The 15,582-nt window shown below is 45.1% G+C and overlaps 1 protein-coding gene across 1 annotated transcript in view; it reads left to right on the plus strand.

Annotated features, from left to right (window-relative positions):
* Positions 1-15,582, plus strand: part of FAM107B (family with sequence similarity 107 member B) — an 88,219-nt gene that overhangs the window by 14,739 nt on the left and 57,898 nt on the right. The window contains exon 2 of the mRNA XM_081023867.1: positions 8,788-8,866. Within this exon, the coding sequence (XP_080879993.1) occupies positions 8,824-8,866 (43 nt within the window). The 5' untranslated portion in view covers positions 8,788-8,823. The remainder of the gene's footprint in view (positions 1-8,787; positions 8,867-15,582) is intronic.

A 15,582-nucleotide genomic window follows, 5' to 3' on the forward strand; every position in this document is an offset into this window, starting at 1 on the left:
TCTAATCCCTACAGCAACTGTAAGACAAATCCCCCTGTTCTGGTGTGCTGAGGTTGAGAGAGAGAGGCTTGCCTGGGGTCCACTGGTGGGTTCATGGCAATGATTAGATCTGGACTTCCTGGCCGCCCTGAGACCTATGAGTATAGGGCGGTATATAAATTCAATAAAGAAATAAGATAAATAAATATTTAAATTGTGATTTAGAATGGCCCCCTAAACACCCATCTAGCTGTCCATCACCAGGCAATTATCCAGCTTTAACTTCAGTTATAGAAATACTCTGTGAAATGCTGAGTTTAAATACCACAACTTGTTAATGTAGAGAGAAAGATAGATGCCTGGGCAAATAGGGTTTTATTGGGAGAGAAATAAATACTGGGGCTCAGCTGGGCAAATGCCTTGGGTTAGAAAACACTCAGTGCAACTGTTTCATTGGAGGAAAATCCTGCTGGCCTTCAAAGTAGAATTTCTGGCCTCTGGCAGAAGACCAGGATCCTCTCAAGAGATTAGTGTTGAATGACAATCTGGATTACCAAATTATAGTTGGTATTTACTTGTCCGTGTGCAGCTCCCCGTGATGATGTGGGCCCTTATCTGGGATGAGGAAAAACATCTGTGATTTCTAAAATTACATTCCTGGTTAGGACAGGGGCTGGGAGTAACTCAAGCAGTTAAACAAAATATAGAGGAGAGGTAAACACCCTATAAACTACTGTAAAAATGTTGTTGGCATCTGTCTCAAGAGACAACGGAGTGCACCTCCGGGTCATCACTTTCTGCCCTTTCCATGCCCATGACTTCCTCATTGCTTTCATTTCTTTTCCAGCTCTGTTCCTGAATGCAATACCCCTCCCCACACCTTTGATCTCTCAGATTTGCACAAAGCCATTAAATTGGACAAACCAACCATGAAAAAAAATTCTGCACCAGATATATTGGGCAGCAATCTGAAAAGTGTGTGTGAAGAATGAACAACTGCTTTTGCTTCTTTCCCAGCATGTAGTAAGGGTGCCTTCGGAGCTTAGCCTATATGTGTGTAACATTTGCTTGTGTGGTTTTCTGATTTTGGGCAAATCTGAGCAATCAAAAGATATGAAACCAGAAAACCACACCAGCAAATTTACAATTGCCTGACTGTCTGGTTTTGCCCCCACCCCGGGTGAGGCTTTTTTTGTTTTTGTTTATTAAAAAACAAGGGGTGTGCACAGCTGACTACTAAACTGGCATAATAAATTGACAGATTGAAGGATGAAGTTTTCACACCTACTTGTTGGCATCTGTCTCAAGAGACAATGAGGACACCTCCGGGGGTAAAGTCAGACCACTACATGAGCAGCTCCGAAGTGCCCTCCCCCGGGACGCAAGCCTGGACAGCGGCATGAAGGTCCTGAGCTGCCCAGACAACAAGATCCCCCTCGGAATGTGTAAAATGGATCTTGGGCAGATGTTGAAGCAGGTGGTGAGATGGACCGAAGAAAGACACAGCCTGATGGTTCCTGAAAAGAAGCACAGAGAAGGAGCAATTGGAGGTCGTGGGTGGGAAGTTATTATATGAAATAGGTTTATTGGGAGAGAAATTCTGTCTGAAAACAGGCTTGATACCACACACAGATACCTGAAACAACACAATAAGGTCCCAGCCAGGATGGCCTTGGCGGGTAAATCTGGGTTGCTGTTTCTGAATTATATGTTCAATGTGGCTAGTTGTATTTGGATGTTAAAATTACAGATATTATTATTATTATTATTATTATTATTAAAATGCCTGTTTGTCGTTCTTGTCTCTCCATAAATCTGTATGTGTTTCACCCCCTGGAATGCCTTTGGGACAGAGAGAGCAGCTGTTGGTGTGTTTCCCTGTCCTCTCCCCCATCTCTCTTTTTCTCCTTCTTCTCCTTCTCCTTCTCCTTCTCCTATGATATTGTAAAATGGCTGGGCAGGGACTCTCGTTTTTTTAAAAAGTTCAGCATATGTGAAAATGTATAAACTTTATAAATGATAAGTAGTAATTATAGGTAAGTAAATAAAATCTGCAGTCCAGACCTGGTGTCATCTTCAACCTCTTCTTTGGTCCCATCTGAACATTAATTTTAAAGCAGTGCTATACCACTTTAAACAGCCCTGTCTCCCCCTCCCCAAAGAATTTTGGGAACTGTGGCTTGTTCTGGGTGCTGGGAGTTGTTAGGAACCCCATAGAGCTACAACGGCAGAGCAGTTTAACAACCAGTCCCTTTGTGCAGGGAACTGTCGTTCTGTGAGGGGACTTGGGGTCTCTCCTAACAACTCACAGTACCCAGAATAAGCTACAGTTTCCAGGATGCCTTGAGGTTACAGTGCAGATGGAGCCTTCCATCCACCCCCCTTGATAAATGGGCTTTCAAATCATGGTCACCCAAACCCCTTCCCTTTCCAGCCGTGTTTTGCTTAGCTTTGTAGCAGCCAAAGGGGCATAAGCACATGGTGCAGATGAATTGCTTTCTTGCAAATAAGCTGGCTGGGAAAGCAATCTCCATTGTTGGTCCAGATTTTCTTCTTGCAACACCTGCTTAAATCACACTGAAACACATTCAAGTCAAAGGCCTTTTACATCTTGGGAGATAAAACTGTTGGCAGGGTCATTTGAAAAAAGAAAGAAAGAGAACAAGTTGTGAAGCAAGAGCATCTCTGTAGGTCTGCTATACGTTCTCTCTTGATGTCGTTTTGCTGTAATAGAAACCCGTAACAAATCATTGTCTGGCATCATGGGCACTTGATGAATAACTGGAGATGAACTCCCAGTGGATTAATTCAGCGGCTGCTCTGTGCCAAGGAGCTTTAATCAAAGGAAGGGAGCCAAAATTAAAGGATGTGTGCATTCTCCTAGCCCTATTATTTGCTGTAATTCTTTAAACACTCTACTCCCCACCATGCAAATGTTTAACATTCATGAGGCCACAGGCAGTGAGTTCAGCTGCCACATCTATGTGGGTTAGACCTTTAAAGGAAAAGGCAGCATTTAGATACCTTGATTGGCTTTATGTTCATTGTCTGTTAGATGCCTGTTTGAAAACAGGTCCTAGAGAGTCAGCAAAAGCATCAGATTCTTTAGGCACCTCTGAAAATGTGAGTTTGTGTGAATAGCTTTGCTATTAGGAAAGCCTAGGAATGGCATGTAGATTGTGGACTGACCAGCAATTTCCAACATCACCAATAGTCGGGCATGATGGGAGTTATTGGCATCTGTCTGTCCAGGGAGACAGTGGAGGAGTGTGCCTTTGTGGATGAAGTCAAACTGTGGGAAGGTTATAGTGCCTTCTGTGGGTGTGGAGACTGATATGAGAGAGACATGTTTTCTTGCAGCCAGGGCGGAGGAAGGTGTCCAGTTGTGCTGCTGCAGATGCACCAGGGCATTTCTTCTCTCTGCGTTCCTCCCAGTGGCTATTCCTCCTCTGGTCACTGCTATGGATGCACAATCTGCCTGCCTGTCTCCAGGCACTGGGGTCATTTGCAAGGGGTTCCCACATGGCAAGGTTGATGCTGCCAACCTTCATGTCATGTTTGCAGACTTCTTTGAAATGCAGAGTTGGTCTGCCAAGGGGCCTGATGCCCATTGTGGGAGTCGTGGTCCAGCAATATCTGTCTGACCACGGCCCCCCAACCCCAGCAGAACAGCACATCTTGGAGCCTCAGTACAGAAAAGGCTGGTCTAGGAGCAGAGATCATGGGGAAGGCTTCATCATTGTTGAAGTGCAAGACATATGTGGGCAATGAATCCCTCAGCAAGTCAGAGGTCAGGTTAATCATAGTTTCCTGGCTGTTACTGACAAACAGGGAGACAGGCTGCAGCTGCATCTACTTCCCCCATGTATCTATTTTGTGTTTCCATTTTTCTCATCTAGAACAACAGAAAGTCACAAGGACGTGTGTAGTTTATTGAAACATAAGTCCGTATTTCCTAAGGAGCAAAACTATCATTCCACAGTCTGTTTAATTGTTCACCACAAAAACTTTGCAGGCACAAACAGCATTGAAAGCAGGGTTGTGTATCACTGCCCTGATACCACAATGAACGCAACTAGTCATGAATGCACCATCAAAAGGATGTCTGGAGGGGACCATAACTGGGGCATATTTCTGCAGGGAGGCGGCTGAAATGCACAGGATATTTCTTCCATCATCTCCCCAGGGACAGGGAGGGGGCACCAAGGGTGAAGCTCCTGGTACAACTCTCTGCAGTGCAGAGTCCTGCCAGGAAGGGTGGAGACTTTGCTGATCTATAAAAGCAACACAGTTCAGCTCCAAATGCCAATCACTTCCCGCTCCAGTTCAGCCCCAGAGGCTGAAAGCACAAGCCCAGAGCACAATTTGTATGGACATCAAGCACTGTATTGGTCCATGCTTCCACTGAGGGAGAAGAAAAGGGGGGAGTTCAGGAAAGGGGCATCCGGGGGACCCAGGGAAGATTTCCCACGTCCATCCTGGCGAGAGGGGGGGAGGTGATAGACCCGTCCTGGAAGAGGACCACAGAATACCCTGTGCAGCTGTTCAGATTAGTATGTGCACAGTCTTTTACCTGAGAAAGGAAAGGTGTGCCTAGGAACAGCCCACGCAACCTCAAACCCGCCACCTCCTTCCCACATGCCCCTCCTGCTTTAGACACTGCTCCTTAGCCTGGTGCGGCAGGATAAATGCAGGGTGGAAGTTGTGCTTTGTGCAGTGGTGGCTGATTCATTTGGGGGAATGGGGTAGTGCCCCACCAACCCAAATTTGTCCTCTGTTCACATCAAGTCACTGGAGTGGCTTTGCGTCTCTGCCTCCTTTGCCGCAGTATTGCCTTTGTAGGACTCAACAGGGACGAGGATGAGGACGAAACCAGAATTAGTGGGCTCTGCCTCTTGTTGGCTCCGTCTCCACCTTGTTGACTCTATCTCCTCCTGGCCTTCTGCTCTACCAGCCCCAATTGGCAGCAGCCAGCCCTTGTTTCAGGGAAAGGGGTTTCCGGGAGGGAAAGATCAGAGCTGCTCTTGTTGTTGCAGAATGTTGCCAAGGTGGGAATTGCAGGAGGGGAGAAGAGGGCTCTTATGCCCAAGTGCTGCTTGCAGGCTTCCCATAGATGTCTGGTTGGTCAGTGTGAGGGTGTTGTGCTAGATGGGTCTTTGGCCTGATGCAGCAGACGCTTATCATAGAACTGTAGAGTGGGAAGGGACCCCAGGGGTCATCTAGTCCAACCCCCTGCAATGCAGGAATATCAGCTAAAGCATCCATGACAGACAGCCATCCAACCTCTGCTTAGAAACCTCCAATGATGGACAGTCCACCCCCTTTCCACTGTCAAACAGCTCTTACATTCTTATACTTTCCTGGAAGAAAGTCCCATAGAAGTCAATGGGGCTGTCTTTTAAGTAGACACACATAGGATTGTGCAGTGAAACACTTTGTATGGTTTCTAATGAAATAGTGTTGTAGAATAAAATTCAGTTAGGTGGAACAGATGGACAAGAGTCAGCTTGAGTGGAGTTTTGTGCCACATTCAACAGGCTTCCCACAATCACAGTGAATTCTCCATGCTCGAAGGTCGTTTCATATAGGAGGCATTTGGTGAGAAGGAAGTTGTCGGGATTTTATAGCCGCATTCCCAAATAACATTCTTCATAAAAATAATAAAGTGTCCAGCTATCTGTTGAAATTGCTCCTCTTCAGTTTGGTTTGAATATTCTTCTCTCCAACTCTACAAAGGATTTCCATTGACATCACATTTCCTCCCCAAAGGAAATGAACGACATGTGAAATAAGCTTGAAAAAAATACTAAATATAAAATATGTGCCTGTCTCTCTGCAGTGGGAAGCTGGTCTGCTTTGTGTTCCCAGTGATCCGATCTAAGAACAGCAGCGCTATAGCATGTTTTTCTTCCCAAGAAAATTGTTGACCTGGGATGTTGTTAAGTTGTGGGTGAACATATCAGACAACACAGCGATTCTTCAAACAGGTCTTGTTTATTCACAGGCCAGAACAGAACTGAACTGAAGGGTTCAGCCAGCCTGCTTATATAGAGCTCCACTACAATGCAACAGTAACCATTTTCTGTAACTATCCAATCACTGAATGTCACTTTCAATCCCTTATTTGCATATGTGGACCTGAGTGAAAACTATCTACAGTATCCCCCTGCTGGCCCAGGGTGAGAACTTCAGTACATAACACCCCTCCCCACCGAGATAAGGCGTTAGTTACAGTCGTAATGCACTACACTTAATGGTTCAGTTAGGCACAAAAGCATATTGGTTACATTTCACCTACTTCCATTAGACCGACAGTGTTACATGTCCAACAACATAGTCCTTTAAATAAGTTGGGCACTTGGAAACTCTGCCAGACTGCCGGGGACTGGGACCAAGGTCCGGGGGGTTGCCCGCTTCTTGCTGAGGCTGTGGCACGACCCTAGGTGGCGTTGAAACCAAGTCCCCTGGATCTGCTGTTGTGGGTGGAACATCCGCAAGTGGAGTTGGCGGAATGTCAGGCACGGCATCTTCTGGGTCACCTTCAAAGGTAGCCGCACGTAGAGCGCATTGCAGTAGTCCAAGCGGGAGATAACTAGAGCATGGACCACTCTAGCAAGACAGCCCGTGGGCAGGGAGGGTCTCAGCCTGCGTACCAGATGGAACTGGTAGACCTGTCCCTCACTTCCCTCTACAACATGTTGGACCTTTGGACCCACCCTTGGTCTTGTCTACTCAATCGGGTGGGGACGGTCTTTTCATGCAGTGAGTCCCTAACTCACTCAGCTCCCCTCACCTGGTTTAGTCAGCCAGTCAAAGCCGTTCCTGGGGTGTGGTTGCTTTCACATGCTGACAGCTTCTAGGAGCCACAGGTGAGAGCTGAGTGCTGGGTGGGGACCAAAGGTGGACAAACTACCCCAGAAGTAGCATGACGTGTCCCCCACCAGAGTTACCATCCATCCCCGAACACCGCATACTAGAGACGGAAGCACTGCAATACTACTTAATTGTCCCTTGAACTGTAGAACATTTTCTGGTTGCACATCCTGCTTTCTTTCTAGATACGAAGTTGGAGGGCAGATTTGTTATATTATTTGGAACGACCAAAATATAAAGTGCAAAGGAGCTGCACTTCTTCCTCTTTCTACAATTCCTGGCTAAGGAGGCTGGCAAGAAAGACCAACACAAGGCATTCTTCCTACCTTTGCACGATGTGCAAAACCATTCTCACAACACTGAAGAGTTAAGAGCACAAGCTCTGTATAGCCAACAAAGCTGAATAATGATCAACACTGAAGGGATTTGCAGCAACTGCACACTTGAGTTTTCAAGGGAGCCATGTGGAAGCAATTTACATTGTTGTTTTTATTTTGCTTAAGTATGGAAGAGATCAGTGTGGTGGTGGTGGGGTGGAGCTAGAAATATTTTTATTCAGAGCAGGATGAGAATGTGGCTACAAATGTAGCACCCAGCTCATTTTAAAATGCAGACCTTGATCTGATGCCTCACAAAGACAGGCAGTTTCCTAATTTTCAGATGCATACTAACTAATGTTGCTTCCAGACTGTTGCTAGTTTGTGAGAGGAATTCAGTCACGTGCTGGGAAATGCAGGTTGCACAATTAAAGTTGTTCCTGAGATCTTTCAGAACCAAACTCACTTTCAAACCCAATAACATTTTTTGTGGTAAGTGAAGAGAGGGGGGAATTCACTAGGAAGTGTGTAATAACAATTGCTTGATGAGCCATCATACAATCTTGCAAAACAAATAAAAAGGAGCGTTCACTAATCAATAAATAGTGAATGTTGCATAACCAGCCCACAAACTTTGTGCCTACAAATAAGGCTGGATGCTCAATAAACAGGTCATTTGTAAGCAAGTGTAGTGTAACTTGCAGTGCTATCCGATACATAGCTGCACAAAATTGAACAGTCATGGGGGCCCCTTTGCAACCAGCAACAAGGTCTGGGTAACCACGGTTATCTTCTTCAAGGGGTTGTTCCATGACAAATCACCACACCTTTACAACATCTGTGCTACTGACTTTCATACTTTAGGAGTGTTGAAATATATGCAATAATAATAATCAATCTGAGTCATGTGACTCAAATTGGGTCTACTAGCTGATTCTACTCTGCGGAAGCCCTTTAGGAAGTCTCACAAATCTCTCTTTTGTTTCTTCACCACTGGCATCTTCTGTAGCAATTTCATAGTTAATGGCTCAGCTTGTCTTTCTTTCTGCTGCATTTATGAGTCATTCCATAACTGTGGGGTTCTCTGTGAAACATACAGTGTACAAAAGTAAAAATAATAAAAGGTAAAAGCAGATCAATTAATCAATCAAATATAAGAATTACAAGTTCAGACTAGTTCCGTGAGATTATTGAAGTAGTTTTCATTACTTTTAAGTAAGTCTGTAACAAATAAAATGACAGATATTTAAGAGGACACTACCCCTCATTTTACCGTGAAAACATTCCACAGTTCATTCCTTCCCCACTGCTGTTTCTGATTGTTTCTGAAATTAGTAAAAAGTGTATTCCATGTTTTTAAAACATTAATGATTGATTCATTTTTCAAACCCACTCTTCCTTATTGGTAACAGTCTTTAGAAGCTTCACATTTAAAAAAAAAAAACTGAATTACTGTACTTTAAATTTTGAAGGCAGGTACAGTTTACTCCACTGAAGTTCTAGTGTGCTCCTGGTTTTTAACTATTTTGTTTCTTGTTGTCCAACCATTTTGTTAATTTGTTTTCTTCTTTCTCTCCCAACCCCCTTTCCTTGTTACCCTTGGGTGGATGCAACGTAGCAGGAAAAGCAAGACGGAAAGCAAGTGGAATCACAAATGGATTCAGATTTGATGGCATCTGACAATGGGCTCTTAATAGGTAAGGTGCATTAAGTAGCCTTTACTATTCTTTTCCTGACAACCATACAAAGCAACAGCCTGTCTTCCCTGTGTAAGTGCTACTCTCGGGGTCCCTTAAGATAGTACTTGTTTCCTGTAAGAGTTGTGAACAACTGCCTGAGCAGTCGGCTAATAGAAGCTAGATTGTTTCATGAGACAAATATTGGGCTGGTTCAAATGTAAAACTAAATCCCAGTTTAGTGTTACAAGAATGAGCCAAGGAGATGCTTCTTCTCTCCCCCATGTGCTCAGTGTGGCTATAAAAAGAATTTAGGAAGCTTTTGCTTCTGGTTTATATTATCTGTAGCTCGTTGTCTTGTTTTAAACCTGACAAACTATGCTTAATCTTAAGTGTGGTTGCTTGAAACAAACCAACTTCAAACCATAGCTTAAGAAGTTGGCTTGTTTCAACAAACCATGGTTAAGATTATCTGCAATTTAGGGACGCGGGTGGCGAGGGACACGGGTGGCGCTGTCGGTTAAACCACAGAGCCTAGGACTTGCTGATCAGAAGGTTAGTGGTTCAAATCCCCGCGACGGGGGGAGCTCCCGTTGCTCGGTCCCTGCTCCTGCCAACCTAGCAGTTCAAAAGCACATCAAAGTGCAAGTAGATAAATAGGTACCGCTCCAGCGGGAAAGTAAACGGCGTTTCTGTGCGCTGCTCTGGTTCGCCAGAAGCGGCTTAGTCATGCTGGCCACATGACCCGGAAGCTGTACGCCGGCTCCCTCGGCCAGTAAAGCGAGATGAGCGCCGCAACCCCAGAGTCGGTCACGACTGGACCTAATGGTCAGGGGTCCCTTTACCTTTACCTTTAGTGACTGGACATGCATGCTGAACAGTGGTTAATCAAAAATGGAACTGAAAACTTCTGGCAGCACGTCTCTTAGTGACTTTTAGCAGAATGTATGGACTTGCCTTTATTGGAAAGTTTTGTATTTGAGTCGGTGTTGGGCAATAGGAAAATTCCGCCTCTGGTGACTGAACTGTGATGGCTCCTGCAAACAGACAAGTCATCACTAGATGCTGCAGTCCACAAGGGATTCATATGCATGTATCAACAGGTCCCTCAGAGTATGTTTCCTTGAAGTCAAAGAGGCCAACTTCCGAGGAAATGCTTTAGATTCCTTATGGAGGGTTGCTGGTTCCTCGTGGATTCGCTCGGGATCTGGGTGCATGGTAAATCAATTTGAAGTTCCAGGCTTGCTAATGGCCTCGATAAAGCACATTTTGCCATAATAAAATGATCATATGAACCAGCCACAATTTGGTTCTCAAGTGTTTAGAAGTCTTTGTGCTCCAGGCTCAATGAAATCTGCCCCAAAGCTATTTTTAGAGGATGCCTGGTGTCCCTGGCTATACTGAGCCAGATCACAGACGGGCAAGTGCCAGGCAGTGGTAGATGCCTTGAGAGCTGATTAAGTAATGCACATTTTGAGACAGAGAGGAGGAGAATGCTTTTTGTGGTAAGTGTAGCCAAGAGATTTGCACTGTCTTTTAACATTTACCTGAGAAATGTATTTTGGACGCCGTGCAAAATGGAACTGCGCTTGCCAAATGCCTCCGGAATCATGGGAATGGGTCGTCATTGCGTTGGTTGTTGATCAGCTTTGTAGGCCTACAATCATTTTTGAACTTTTGCCACCAGGCCCATTGAAAGTGGCTGCCATTGCCCCTTTCCCTTAGGTGAGACACGTTGTTTGCTCCTGTCATGAGTCCCATGGAGACGTCATGGTCAGATCCTGAAGAGGACTGGAAGGAGCTTTGGGGGTTGGAGCTGTATGACCCCAGAGAGGGTCCTAGCAGGATTGGGGTGGTGAAATTGGGACCCCAGTAAGTGTGAGAGCCCAAGAAGGGGGCCAGCAGGCTGGGCTAGGGAGTGGAGAAGTGGATTACACTGTCAGTTGGTAAATGGAGATTTAACATTAGAAACTCTTCTCTGATCCAGTGCATTGATGAAGTTTGTCAACATATTTCATTAAATTTAAAATTTGTTAAATTCATTTCCCCTACACAACCTAACCCAAACCCTAAAATGCTGGAGCTCTGGGTGCTGCTTGCTCTGTGGGCAAGAAAGACAGCGCTTGTCCAACAAGAAATGTCTGGTGGCTACTGCTGGAAATAGTCTTGGGCTCCAACCTATCTTTGTTTAGCAATTGCTAACCACTGCACTTACTTTATTGATGGCTTTCATCCTGACATTTCAGTGCTCTACCCACTGCAGCCCAACCTGGGGTGGTGTGTAGGAGAAGACTATGCACAGCTAGTCAGATTCCTAAATTAAATTTCTGCAGATTTTTGGATTATAATGTGACTCTGAAACTCCTTTTTAATTGAAGTGGCCTGGCAAGTCTTTGGAAATTTAAAGTATGACTCAAAATCTTATCCTTCTTTGCTGGAGAGAACATCCTGTAACTGATTAATGAAGTGTAAGGCAGGCAATAAAAGCTTTGTAGCTCTGATAATGATTTATAATCTGGGGCATAAGTACAGTGAGGTCATGTCCCCCAGAAAAGAATTGATTTTTTTATTTGATCTGCATAGTCACTGAAATATCTTTCATATGTGTGCCTCCTCTCACTTCTTCATTACCATTTGCTAATTTTATTTTTGTATGTCTAATGCAATCCTAGAGAATAGGATACAGTGGTTGACTTTTCACACCCTGTGGCTGTTGAACATTTATTAAACCATGGCGTAGTGTTATATCCTCCAGCTGGGCAGGATTCACGAATCTGAACAAACCACAGTTTAGTAACCTGGGGGGGGGGGGACACCTGTCATGCTGCCCTAAATTTAGCTCTGCACCAAGAGTTTGATACCCATCAGCTCCCCTCAGCCAGTCAAAGTCGTTCCCCTTGCGTAGCCGCTGTCTCATGCTGACAGCGTCTAGGAGCCACAGGTGAGAACTGAGTGCAGGTTGGGGACTCAAGGTGGATGAACTACCCCAGAAGGAACATGTTGTGTCCCCCACCAATAATACACCCATATTATTAAATTAATAAATATTAATAAATAATTATTGGGTGGTTTATAACAAAACAATATTAAAATACAACATACAATATTCAGAAACCACAACAAACAAAAACTCAACAGAGATGCCATAAAAGCCCTAATTTAAAACACAATTTAAAAGTCTGAGGGACAAAAAAATGTTTTCACTGGGTGCCAAAAAGGGCCTTTTCCCAGGGATGTTCACCAGGAACTCATCTGCAGATGCCAACTGCCTCTGATCCAGAAGCCATGGACAGTCTTTACCGATTTGCCTCAACTCCTTTCATAGCCTGCTGAGTTGGTGGCCAACCCCACATTGCACAGCAGCAAATTTAATAGTTTAACTTTCCACTGTACATTTCTTTTTAAAAATAGCCTTGACGTGCCTGGGGGTTGAGTTCTCCTTGTGTTCTCTCAGTGAGAGCCAGGCCACCTGAGCTCTGAATGCATAGAAGTTGGTGGGCAGGGGGCAGGGGAAATAGCTCAGGGGAAAGGCTTAGGGAAACCCTCTTGCCATGCCGTAGTCCTCCTCATACCATCTGGTCCCTCTTTTAAAAGAAATATAAAAGGGAGAGGAGAACCAGCCACAAACCTCCTAGACCTGGCCTTGTTTGGCCACTGGCTCTGGTAAACAGCAACAAGCTCCAAGGGCACTGCTGCCCCGGAATGAAGCAGGAAGGGCAAATGCCGGCCTGCTCTTTACGCCACCAGAGGGAAAGGTCCAGTCTCTTCATCAAAGAGGGAACTGTAACGGAGCAGCTTTCCCACTTTCCAGCCGTAACTTCAGAGGTGCATTTTAAACCCCAGAGCACTGTAACCCTCAGGATCTGGAGCGGTTAAATACTTTGGATCCTTGCATTTGTTTTCAAGCGCTCTGAATGGAAGTCAAATAAAACCACAATCAAATAGAAATAATGGTATTTATACAGCACTTTCCCCTAAGTGCTTCATACGCATTATTATCCCACAACAATGCGCTCCTGTACAAAGCTGCCCATTTGTTAAGGTCATCTTCTTATGCCGTCTCTCCTCCATCAGATGGTGTATGTGTTTGTGCTTGAGGTGGGGAAAGCAATTTTTCTGTCTGCACAATGCCAGGAGCATTAAGTAGCGGAAACAAAGACTCTTTGAACCTGGGCTAGTGCAAGTAGAAATGATGCACTGAACTCTTGTTACTTTTAATTAACCTTTAATGCAACCAGCCTCTGTATATATTCTGCAACCACCCTGTTTGTTCTCAGTGAATATGGAAATGGCAGAGGTTGAATGAATACTCCTTCGTATTTGAGTATGTTCCTAATTTAACACCAAGGCCACAGATGCTTAGAGAGAGAGAGAGAGAGAGATCACGGTGAAACTCCAATCACAGTCAAGACCTGGAATCCAGTATGTGAAATAAATCAAGTTGTGAGATGGCAGGTGTGAGCTGGGAGTCTGAAGTACCAGGAGATGGTAGCACCTCAGGCCAGGCCAGGCCGTCCCTGACCAAACAATGGTTTGGGTTGCAGAGTCAGGCCAGTTTATAGGATCAGGTGGAATGCTCTTTGCTCGTGCCTCCAACCCCTGCAGAGCTGTTGGTGGCAATTTAAGTCTGTGGCTTCACTGACACCAAATCACACAGCAGGCGAGCAGCTGCTCCCTTTGGCAAGCTCACATCATTCTGCAGAGATCAAGCGGCCGGAATCTGCTGTTTTGAGACCCCTGTGCTTTGGAATGGTTTCCTGATGGAAATGATTCTCTCCCCTCCCAAGTTGTTCAGAAGCCCTTAATGCTCCGTTTCTCTCTTTCGCACGCCACACGGCCTGTTGTGTTTCACTGTGCCCTTAACAGGCCCAGCAGACATTGGCCTTTTGCTCTGTGATAGAAAGAAAGAAAGAAAGAAAGAAAGAAAGAAAGAAAGAAAGAAAGAAAGAAAGATAAGCAACCCTACATCCCATCTTGAGCACATGAATCCTGTTTCTCTCCGTCCCTTGTAGGCACCATGCCATGTGCAGGACTTCATTCAGGCAGGGCTCCCCCTCGCCTCCCCTCGCCCCTTCCTCAAACTGTTTCTAATTAGTAGGAACTAGTCTGTGGGAGCCTGTCTCAGATATTATTCCACAATGTTTTTACTTCTCTGTTTCACTAATATTTAGCCCTCTGTTTTCTTCTCTTCCCACGTGTCCCCAAAACCTTGGCACCTTTGTTGCAAAGCTGGAGTTGCTACAGCCCTCTGCATGACCCTCCTCCTCCTTCTCCACCTCCTGCTGCTGCAGATGTACAAACTGCCTCCACCCTTTCTCCTCTCCCTCTTTTCCCCTCCATTTCAGCACATTCCCATGATCCGAGACCCTCCCAAATTCCCAAACCTGAGTGCTACATCCTGTTTCCTGCAATTGGAACCACATCAGTAGATTTACAGTGTAGCTATTTTTAGGTGTTTGCTTATGATACGTGTGGTCCGTGAGGCACCTATATCCCAGATCATGACCCGTTCATAGAGACCTTTGTCCATGTGCATGCATACTGCGGTCACGATGAGGCATTATTGGTGTGCAGTGGGCTGCAGCCAAAACAGCCATCACCACACTGGTTGTCCATTCACTCCAGTCGGAAGAAGCACCACCACAGTACTGGGCATTGCCACCAGTTGCAATAGAGCACAGTCTGTTTCACAGTGGTGTTTCCCAACATGTGTGCAGGCATATGCATATGCTAAGGAGTGGCTTGTTGGCATCCATGTGTCTCGGGAGACAGTGGAGGAGTGTGCCTTTGGGGGTGAAGTCACAGTGCTTGCTGTGGCTGGAGAGACCCACAGGGGAGAGACATGTTTTGTTGCAGCTGGGGCAGATGAAGGCGTCCCATTGTGCTGCTGCAGATGCACCAGGGCGTTTCTCCTCTCAGCGCTCCGCCCGGCAGTCACTCTTCCTCTGGTCACTGCTATGGATGCACAACCTGTCTGTCTGTCTCCAGGCACTGTGGTTGTCTGAAAGGGATTCTCACACGGTAGGGTTGATGTTGCCAGCCTTCATAAGCAGTGGCTGCAGATATTTGCAGGGTGAACTGGGCCAAATGTTTGGATCACTCTGCACCAGTTTTATTCCAGGCCTTATTCCATCCCCTTTTTTTGCATGTCCAAAAATAGACAGTAGAGCAAAAACATATTTTCAGATGCGCTGTAGTTTGCCAGCAAACTCGTGTTTTGTGGCTGTTTCTCAGATCAACATTGTTGGACTTTCAAAAAATTCCTCATCCAGGGCTTCTGAGTGAACTCAGCAGTTCTGGGATAAGAGGACAGGTTTTCTTAAGGATCAGTCACTGGTTAAACAGGAAGCAGAGAGCAGGAATAAAGGGACAGTTTTCACAATACAGGGAAATCAGTGGGTTCCCCCAAGGATCTGTACTGGGATTAGCAATGGGCGAATCTGACGGTTTCTTTCTCAGTTTCTAATTTTTCTAATCTTAAAGTCAGTTCTCCACATTTCTGCATCCATCTGTGATTTTTTTTTACGTCTTCATGAAAATTCGACAGCATTTAAATGCTAATTTCACCTAATACACACATTTCTAATGCAATTTTTCCTAAAATAACACATTTTTGCAATGTGATTTTCCCTAATATATGCAGTTTTAGGTGTTCTTTAATATATGCATTTTTGTGCATATTACTGGGTTGGGGAGCTATCTTGCCAAAATTAAGAGAAATGTGAATATAAAAAGAA

Source organism: Podarcis pityusensis, assembly GCF_964106645.2.
Source record: "Podarcis pityusensis genome assembly, chromosome: 10".
NCBI lineage: Eukaryota > Metazoa > Chordata > Lepidosauria > Squamata > Lacertidae > Podarcis > Podarcis pityusensis.